Source organism: Cyprinus carpio, unplaced genomic scaffold (genome assembly GCF_018340385.1).
Source record: "Cyprinus carpio isolate SPL01 unplaced genomic scaffold, ASM1834038v1 S000006795, whole genome shotgun sequence".
NCBI lineage: Eukaryota > Metazoa > Chordata > Actinopteri > Cypriniformes > Cyprinidae > Cyprinus > Cyprinus carpio.
Genome location: NW_024879381.1, coordinates 1017932 through 1028308, shown reverse-complemented (window position 1 = coordinate 1028308; position 10377 = coordinate 1017932). Strand labels below are relative to the sequence as shown.

Here is a 10377-nt window from a genome sequence, read left to right as displayed (position 1 = left end):
TTATCTTTGAGAATTTTATCCTTGTATATATTTTATCTGAGTATCTCTAAACTGGCTATGTATTGGAATAATACATATTACAGACTGATTGTAAATGGTTACATTTGAATGTATTTTGATTTACTGTGATTATCAACTCTAGTAGATTATGTTAAATCCTAACACACTAACTGTACATGCAAACAGTGTATGTTGTCTGTGTCAACCACAGGATACATCGTTTCATTTCAAATCAAGCACAAACAACGTGAAGCAGTATCAGTGTGGCAGCTGACACAGAACAGTGGATATTCTCAAATGGTGCTAAAGGGTGGGAGGAGACAAATTGTTGAATAAAGTTTTTTTTTGCAAACAATAATAATTCGTAGCTTAGTTATATTATGGTTGACCCCTAAAGTCACATGGTTATTTCGAGTCTCCTTGCTATGTTCTGGATGTGATCGTTTTAAAGGACACTTGGCTGTCTATGGAGGTCATGGAGAGCTCTCAAACAGGCAATGCATCAAAATATTTTTAATATGTGTCCGATAAGACGGCGGTATACGGGTTTGGAAACGGACGACTCGAGGACCGTGAATATTAATGACAGAATTTTCATTTTTATGGTGAAAACCCTTGAATAATGTCTGTTGATGATGCAAGTCACAAACAAGTGTCTTAGACCTGGAAACAGCATCCCTTGCATCACATCTTAAGGTTTACAATGTCTGCTTTTTAATCTCTAAACTCTATTTTGTAATCAACCTTATGCCACAAATGCTGTCAAATAAGCATAAATTGTTTTGAACCCAAAATATTCCTTTAATAAAACAAGAATACTCACCATAGACAGAAACACTTGAATGTTTTTGATGACAACTTTATCTTCACTATCTGTAATTCATAAAGTCCAGCGCGTGTTGAGTTGTGATGTCTGTGATGATCAGAGATCCAGTCTGATTGTCCAGCTTCAGTCTGTCTCTGAAATCTCTCATCAGTAGAACTTTTGGAAGATTTATTTGGTTCCTCTCTATGATTTCAGTCTATGAGAGACTTTTCAGCTCCAAATTTCCATAGTACGTCATCGTCTTCATGTATTTCAGTAACATTAGTGTTTAAAGTGACAGAATCTCCCTCCATCACTGACAATAAACACACCTGATGAACAAACTGGAACAGATTTCACAGTTTTGTTGGTTTACAAAGCCTGAAGTCAAACGGCAACAGAGAAGCAAAAGAAAACACATTGAGAACAAATTAAAGATTGTTGTGTAAACTAATAATTCAGTCTTGAAGGTGTTATCTGCCTGTAACTTCACATTTATTTTACAGCCGAGTGAAATGGATATTTCCAGTAGTTTTACTTTAAATCAGGCTCACTGAGAGGCAGACCTGAAAAGAGACCTGAAATCTAGAGTAGGACTCACAATAGTTCAGCTGTTTTTACGTTTGATTAAGTCTAGAGGTAGAAAAGCAAATGCAAATCCTCTAACTATCAGGTTTATTACCCTGAAACTAAAATAAATTAAATTGCTTTTGTAACTTACCAATAACTTACCAAGCCTGTGAAACATTTACCTCAAGAGTTCAGGGTCTGATGTAATAAGACGCATCTGCACTGAAAACACGACGAGCTATTCCGAGCCTCGCCTGTTATGAATTCCTCCCACAAACGAGGTTTGACCCCACTTAATGTACACCCCCCCCCACACACACACACACACAACACATGCATATATATGTCTATATTCGAGGAAAAAGATCTAGCTCTTATTTAGATTTTCTAATATTCTTAAATTTTTTATCATTTAAACATTAATAGTTCTAAAAGGAACCGACTCTTGTTAAATCTGCAACAGTAGAAGAGTAGAATATTGTGTGATTAGTGGAATAGTCAAGCTAAATTTAACGGTAAATAAACTTATGGATTTTAAAATAGTTTTCTAATCATTCAATTGTTGTGAGTTGCAAAACAAAATTTAAAACCGGCAATTGAGAATGGCCATTTGTTTCATGTTGTGACAAAAGCAGCTCAACATCTGAGTCAAACTGAAACCTGTGGTCTGATTTCTGCAGAAAAGTGGTTTGATCTCTCTGTGGACACAGTTTTATAGCTGAGAATGGCCATTTGTTTCATGTTTGTGTTTAGGTAACACCTTCACTGTTTCCCTCTGAGGGGATCATTCAGCCCACCATTGTTTTTAAGTTCAAGCAGGTGGTAGCTCTGGTCAGAGGATGAGGGTACAGCAACTGTGACGAGGCGGTGCACGGCACACCTCACAGGACAGTTTTTCATAATTTTTCTGACAACAAACCCTGAAATGTAGACAAGGGCATTGTCCACAAGACCACCAAAGCAGGTGGGCAGGTAACTGTGGTCACCATATGACTGCAGAAATGTTTGCAAAATGGGGACACAGGAGCTCTTCCTCTGCCATTAAAGCAGAGTGCCATGTCTGCAGCTGATAGGGACACAGTTTCATCTTGTGCTGCCACGTTGCCTGACCCACTTGGTGACACCACCACAACGGACCATCAGACGGCGGGAAAAAAAATGCCTTGGAACTGTCCTGCAGTTGGATTGTTATTCCAGCCTCCTAAAAAAATCTAAAACATTTACACACTTAGATTACAGAGATGTTTAATGAGGACAGTCAGAGTCATAAAAGATATATCTTCTGAGGGTAAGTAAGGAAACTGTATAACCATGTTTCTTCCACGGGTAGGCTATAAAAGGTAAGTAAGGGTAAATAACTGTATAACCATGTTTCTTCCACAGGTAGGACTATAAAAAGTAAGGTATAACTGTATAACCATGTTTCTTCACAGGTAGGCTATAAAAAACAGATACGCACTGGTGTGCTGGTGTGCCGTTACTGTAGGGGGTGGGTTACTTCATGAGGTGATAGCCACAAATAGTGTGACCAGTCTGAGAGGTCTATCACATCAAAACATACTGTAAACACTAGGGATGTATAGGTATAAAAAAAAAATCTCTACTAGAATTTGCCCCAACCAGAAGGGTACCAATACCCGGGTCTGGCCCACGGACTAAAAAAACTAATTAATTAAATGTGAAAATTCTACCTGATGCCCTGACAGAATTGACAAAATGCAAGCTCCAAGTGATCCTGTACTGAAGCGGTTTATGTGCAGACATAACACTGAACTTGGAGCAGGTCAGGAATCATCATCAACAATGTGTCCATGTTGATGACAAAACCATTCTTAATTTCTTAACCATAATATCACTGCCAGCACCATGAGTATGGGAAAGACAGAAAGGTGGTGTCGTGTGAGAGAGAGTGTCAGTGAAAGAGGGTCTGTATTTGTTCATGTGTGTATTTATTTATTTATAACATATACATAGTGTATATGTGAGTATGTCCTGAAAAGAGTTTTGCAGAAAGCAAGGGAGAGATTTTGATATGACCACAGCCATGATGCTCACAGCTGTATGGGTCATATCACATAGCCAACAAATACTCACATCATTGGGCTGAGGTTCACTTTCAGGGAAATGCTGAGAAAGATCCACTGGTAGGCTCTCTTCAGCTTTCCTTGAAGTTTTTGTGTTCCTTGTCACTACAGGCTAAAATATAAGAAACATAATACTTAAAAAGATTTAATTAAACTATCCATTTTCGAGAGAGGTGTATTCACATCAGTAAGGATAGGTAAATATTTAAGTTGGCTTGGGTTCTTCTTCTGAGACTAAATTTTAAAATCTAACTCCTCCTAGAGCTTTAAAGCTTTAATCACCAACCCTTCAGACTGGTCTTACTCGGGTTAATATATCTTTTCTAGTAAACCAGACTATCAAAACCAGCTAAAATCCCATAGACTTTCATTGAGGGGGTGAACATTTTACAAAAAGACTTGAGGTGTATTTAAGCTGTGTACTGCCAAAGCAAAGCTTAAAAACTCCCTACTGAAAATACAGCTAAAACCAGCCTAAGCTGATCGGTTGCTTTGGCTGGTCTCCTAAACTGGTTTTTAAGTGGTTTTGGCCACTGTCACGCTGGTCTTGGCTGTTTTTTAGCTGTTTTTTTACTGAATCAACTGGTTTTAGCTGGATTAGCATACAAACATGCTAACAACATGCTAGTAATTTTGCTAATCATGCTAGCGACATGCTAGTTACTTGCTAATCATGCTAATGACATGCTAGTCACTTGGTAGTAATGCTATCAACATGCTAGTCACTTGCTAATCATGCAAACAACATGTCAGTTACTTGTAATCATGCTAGCAACATGCTAGTCACTTGCTAATCATGCTATTATTTTTTTATATATTTAATTTCAAATTCATTGCCAGAGATATATGACATTGAAGTATATTTTTAGTTCACAATAATTGCTTATTCAGAAGTAACATATTAGTTTACCATATTCAAAATCACATAAAAAAAAACTAAAAGTCCCACTTAAGAGGTTCAAAAACTATCAATCAAAACGGTAAACTAATTGCAATTAATGTAATTTTAAAACTGTAAAGTATATTTGAAATTAAGTACAAATAATATGCATTTACGTGGTCAAAAACAATTACATTTAATTCACACTTAAGTGTATTGTTTAACCTGACATTAAACTGTATTTTAGTTCACATTATTTGCTTGTCAGTACATTTAGTAGTACACGTTAACCATATTTTAAAGACACTAGACAGCAATTATGAACATATAATTGTACATATAAAGATGTAGCTAAAGTCCCACTTATGTGGTTAAAAAAATCACTCAAAAGTTCAACTTATTGCACTTTAATATAACTTTAAAATGTGATCCAATTGTGAAATTAATTACAAATACAAATGTACTTAAGCGGCGAAAATAACATATTTCATTTGCACTTATGTTGTTTTCTTTTAAAAGTATATTATTTTCCCAATAAGTACACTTTATAAAAGTATACTTAAATGCACTTCTTTTCCACAAGGCAGATTTAACAACATTGTCAGTCAGGAGCATATTTAACCAGGAGGCACACTTCAGCTGGCTTGATAGTGACTTCAGTAAGTGTGCTTGACCCTCTTGTTTTTTGTGGGTATAACAATTTAGGCAAAGTAATCTCACTCTCTTCCATTTCCTTAACATGAAACTTTTGACTGAAACATGAACATTTATTGGTCTGAATTGTGTACTTAAGAGCTGTCATAATGTTTTATATTTTTTGTTTTTTTATGTATACTGAACAGGCTGTAGTGAAGATATTCAAGAAGACACTATGAAAGTACAGAAAGCCGTACATCATCTCTAGGTAGCAGCCGCTTACAGTGCAGCCAGCTTCACACAGACATGTGGGTCTGGTCACCAGGGAAATGGACAACAAGGAGTGCTTTTGGGGTTTTACTCCTCAGATGACCCTGGCTGCTGGTAGCTGGGATTGCTTCACAGACGATGGAGGTCTTGAAGAGTAAAGTGTGTGTGCGTGTGCACACATTGTGTTTTTACTGTAACAATTATGGTCAACTTGCATAAGTCACATGGTCACAGCGTAAGATGTTTATTATTAGTATTATTATTACTCAAAAACAAAACTGTTAAATGGTGGAAATTATTCGTTCATTATTTTACTGTGGTTTTATTTGTATATGTTGTATATTTTGCTTTTAAAATACAAAATTCAAACAAAATTCTGGTTGAGGTATTATTTTAATAGTTTATTTAATATTTCATTTATTGTTCACTGCTAAATATCACAAACATAAGGTTAACTTTCTAAAATGTATGGAACTGCCTTACATTGGCAAACAAACATGAAACAAAAGCAGAGAAGCCTCAAAATATGGATCTGGGGATGCATCTGTTGTGCAAATTGCTAGAGGGAAAATAAAAAAAAAACCCAGAAGACTTTAGCCCGTCCGTGTCGTAAAAGATTAGGATTGTTTTTTCTTATTTCTACTAGGTCAAAGATAAAAGTACAGAAAAACATCGACATTATGTAGCCTCCAAAGAGGAGTGACATAACTTGCAAAGCACACCTTTATACATGTATATAAACAATTAATAATACAAAACGAAGAGGTTTGAACCAAATAAATTAAAAAGATGTACTGTTTCAAAAGTTTGTCCGGACACAACATGGCGGCCGCTCGCTAGGGGAGGCGACGTATTTATCGTTCTTGAGTTTCACTTCGAGTTCTGAGTCGACCGCGCCCCGTGTTCGCGGAAGGTGTCTCGTTGTCTGCGGTAGCTCCGACTCGACGCCTCGGTTCATAGTCAGTACTATAGTCCTCCAGCAGAACCGCCAAACAGTCTCATGATATCGAAGACCAAATTGACAAACACACAAAGAACAGGCTTCGACACAGCGCTTGAATTGGAAAAGTGTTTTTTTTTTCTTTTTTTTTTTTTTGATTTCTAACCCAACCAGATCTCTGGGCCCTCGATGTTACTTCTCCTTTTCGCCGATCCACATTTTTGATTTCGGTAAATTCCTGTCTTCTTTTCACGGAAAAGTGATGAGATATATTTTACTTTTTTCCTAACGTTAGGAGGTGTATGCCTGTTCTTCGTGTGTGGTAAGACTTTTTTGTTATTTTATTTATTTTCTCTTTTAATTCGCCGGTTTAAACCCAATCATTTTTGTAGTTCTTATCACTATCCCAGTTCATGGCGTAGTTATCACAGATCACTGTCTACGTTCATTTTTACGAGGAAGAATAGATTATTATTATTATTATTATAATCAGTTCAGCTATTTTAAATGGTGAATAATAGCGCCACTCGTCTTTTTTTAGACCTAGATAACGTCAGGCATACTAGAAATGTCCTTTTATGATCTCCTTATTGACGCAAGAATCAAAGGTTTTGGAGAGTATTTCACGATCTTTATTCTATAAATTAAGATATTTTTGACATCCAGTATGAATCTAAGAAGAAATAATATTTCGGATAGCTCAAGAATTAACCATAGGCCTGCTGTTAACATGAACGTATCTAATATACATGGCATGCAAAGTTTTTTTAAACGGGGGACAGTTCGGAAACTATGCTGTAATCACTGCTTGGATAATTAAACACAGTAGGTAATTTAAAACCTTTTAAATTGGTTATTCATTTATTATTATTTTATGATTAGAGCAAGGCATGCAAGGAAACTATGCTCTAATCACTGCTTGGATAATTAAACACACAAATCTAGGCAGTGTAACATGAATCTGGATGTGGGTTTTATTATATTCATTATGTTGCAGAAGATCTATGAGTGAAAGTGTGAATTGATGTTCTTCTGCTGTTGTGTTTGGATGTGACGTACAGCAAGACCAGGTTTACTGCTTGTGTAAAAGAGTGCTCCTCTTCATCTCCTCTCAGAGTTACTTTGAAACTGTAATGTCAACTTACATGCATATTTTAAAATGTAATAAAAAAAAAAAAAAAAAAACCTATTCAAAATACAATATTAAAAAATAAAAATACACAACACAACATTACTTAGGTCCAACAAGTATCATTGAATGAATGAATGAACATGAATGAACAATCTTATTTTAGTTGTTTCTTCTTCAGTATTTCATGAATCTTAATTATATTAATTAAAATATTTTTGACATCTAATATGAATCTAAGCAGAAATATTATTTCGGATAGCTCTAAAATTAGCCGTAGGCCTGCTGTCATGAACGTCCTAATATCATGCATGCAAAGACATATCTTAAACACAGTTGAGCAAGTTTTTATCGGCTGCAAAATCCATGCATGCCTCACAGTTTGATTACAGAGATTCACATTATTTTCATGTTACATATTTTTGTCCCACTGTTCCAGAAATGATTTGTAATGAACTGTTTGTTTCTTCTTCAGGTGCTTCTGCTGTTGATCCACACAGAGTGTCAGTGATGGAGGGAGATACAGTGACATTATAGACTAATGTTTGAATTGAACCAACAAGAGACAGATTGACATGGTTTTTTGGAAACAGTCGCATCGCTATAATCACCGGAGATCAAAGTAAGATCTAATCAGACTGGATCTCTGACCATCATGAACACCAGAACCACAGACTCTGGAGTTTATAAACTGGAAATAAACAGCAGCAGAGTCAGCATCGTTAGGACCTTCAAATATAAACTAAAGATTACATTGAAAAACATCGACAATATCTTTATCATTACTGTACATGGTGAGTAATTTATAAATTTAAAGCCAAGTTTGCAAATGGTGATAGATACTATCTAATAGATGTAAATCAAGTATCAAGTTTAAATTGCAATACTAAAATCTTTTAGTGCAAATGGTGATAGATACTATCTAATAGATGTAAATTAAAAGCCTAAGAGTTTCAGCACTATTGCATTCAATGTAAAATAAATAAAATAAACAACAAACGCAAAGCTGAGACTCTTTCTGCTTAACTTTATTCCTTAGCAGTCATTTCTGTGTAGCATTTCTTTAGGTATCACTGTTATAAGGTCATACATTAACAAAACTCTACAGATTATCAAGTGTGACAGTTGCTCATTTTAATACCTCTGATTGACTTGCATTTATGCTCTTAGCAGTCATTTCTGTGATTGGTGACTGCTGATTGCATCGCTAAAAGATTGTTGTTAACAGAAATGTTAAATGCAATGCAAGTGCATCTATCATCAAAACAAAATTATAGTGAGCTTTTTTATTTAATGAGCTGCAGTTGTGTTCTGGTGGAGTTGACAGTTTCTCATGAGACCCTTATCTTCTGTTATGATCTGTTTAATTGAAGATTTGATGTAAAATAAATCTGTGATGAGCAAAAATGGATGAAAATAAATAAAAATAAAATCACAATAAAATGTAAACCACAATGTTGTGTGTTTTTTTCCCCTTTCTTTCATTCTTTGTTTCTTTTGTTTGTTGTTGTCGATCCTGCAGCATCTGTTGGTTTGTGTTTCAGGTGTTTCTGCTGCTGAACGAGAGAAGAAATGAAAGAAAGTCAGTGAAGGAGGGAGAATCTGTTACTTTAGACACTGCAGATTCAAACCACAAAAACAACCAAAAAATCTGGTATTTTAATGACATTCTCATCACTGAAATCAAAGGAGATCTCAGACATATCTGTGCAGATGCTCAGTGTAAAGAGAGATTCAGAGACAGACTGAAGCTGGATCATCAGTCTGGATCTCTGATCATCACAAACACCAGAACCTCAGACTCTGGAGATTATACACTGAAGATCAGCAGAAGCAGATTCAGGCATCATGAGGAGGCTTCACTGTTACTGTCTCTGGTGATATCATCTCTTCCATTCAGTGCATGTTTCCCTTTTATTTTAGAATACAGTTCAATGTTTTTTAGGTCCAATCCACTAATGAGAACAGTGCATTGATCTTTAAAACAATGCCAGGTTTATTTATCAGTTAAAATCAAGCAACACTAATGATCCAGGTACAAAAGGTGTAAATATCAGTAAAAGATTTTGATAAAAATTAATCAGTCAAATCTGTCTGTCTTTCTGTCTGTCAACGATGTTTCAGATTCAGGATCGTCTTCAGTTGTTGTTGTTGTTGTTCTTCTTCTTCTTCTTCTTCTGTTCATTGCTCCTGTGGTTTACTACAACAATCAAACAAAAAATATAAAATTAATATAACAAAAAATTGAAATAAACAAATCTCCCTATGGAATGTTGTAGATGAAAATATATATCTCCGTCTTTATTCAGAAAAGTCAGCCGTTTGTTTAATCCAAGTTTTATTTCTTGTTCAAACAGGCATCAGGAGGCAGCGCGAGAGAGCAGGAGCGCAGTGATGAGGTAAGATTATGTCTGCTTCTGTAAATTTATTATGTTCTGGTGCTTCTGGTTTCGTTCACTTTCAGTTATTATTAAGTTGGACAAAACAGATCCTTATATCGCTTGATATTGCGAACTTGTATTTCTTATTTTAATTTACTATCATAATCATAAACACACAAACTTGTTCTTTTAGTTATTTATAGTAACTAATGAATCTGAAATCTTGCAAATTCACAGTAAATAGTCTCTTAAAAACCACAAAATCCCCAATGAACTAAATAACAAACAACATAAAAACAAAAATAGCAACTTTCTATCTAGTTTGTACTATTGTGTGTTTGTGTAATTTAAATATCAATCCCTGTGTTTCTTACAGATAGATGATGCTCAAAGACACATCCCCTGAACAGACTAGAAACTCTAATGCAGACGACTTCTAATGGGACATCTCATAATGAGACTGAGGCTGTGATCAGACAACACCTGTAAACATTATTTATTATTTTATTGAAGAGAAAATTAAGAGGAAAAGATGGGAAAATTAGAGAAGAGCATCAGCAGAAATTCTCATTTCTTCACAGAAACATGTCACAATATCAAGGTTTCAGTGTTAGTGTCATTAATGGTGATTTCACTTTAGCATCTTGACGGCACTATTTACACTTTACTTAAACACACTACA

General features: G+C 35.3%; 1 protein-coding gene across 1 annotated transcript in view; it reads left to right on the top strand.

Annotated features, from left to right (window-relative positions):
• Positions 1-9709, top strand: part of LOC109069099 — a 171015-nt gene extending 161306 nt beyond the window's left edge. The window contains exon 5 of the mRNA XM_042756095.1: positions 9672-9709. Coding sequence (XP_042612029.1) covers positions 9672-9709 — 38 coding nt within the window. The remainder of the gene's footprint in view (positions 1-9671) is intronic.
• The last annotated feature ends 668 nt before the right edge of the window (positions 9710-10377 follow it).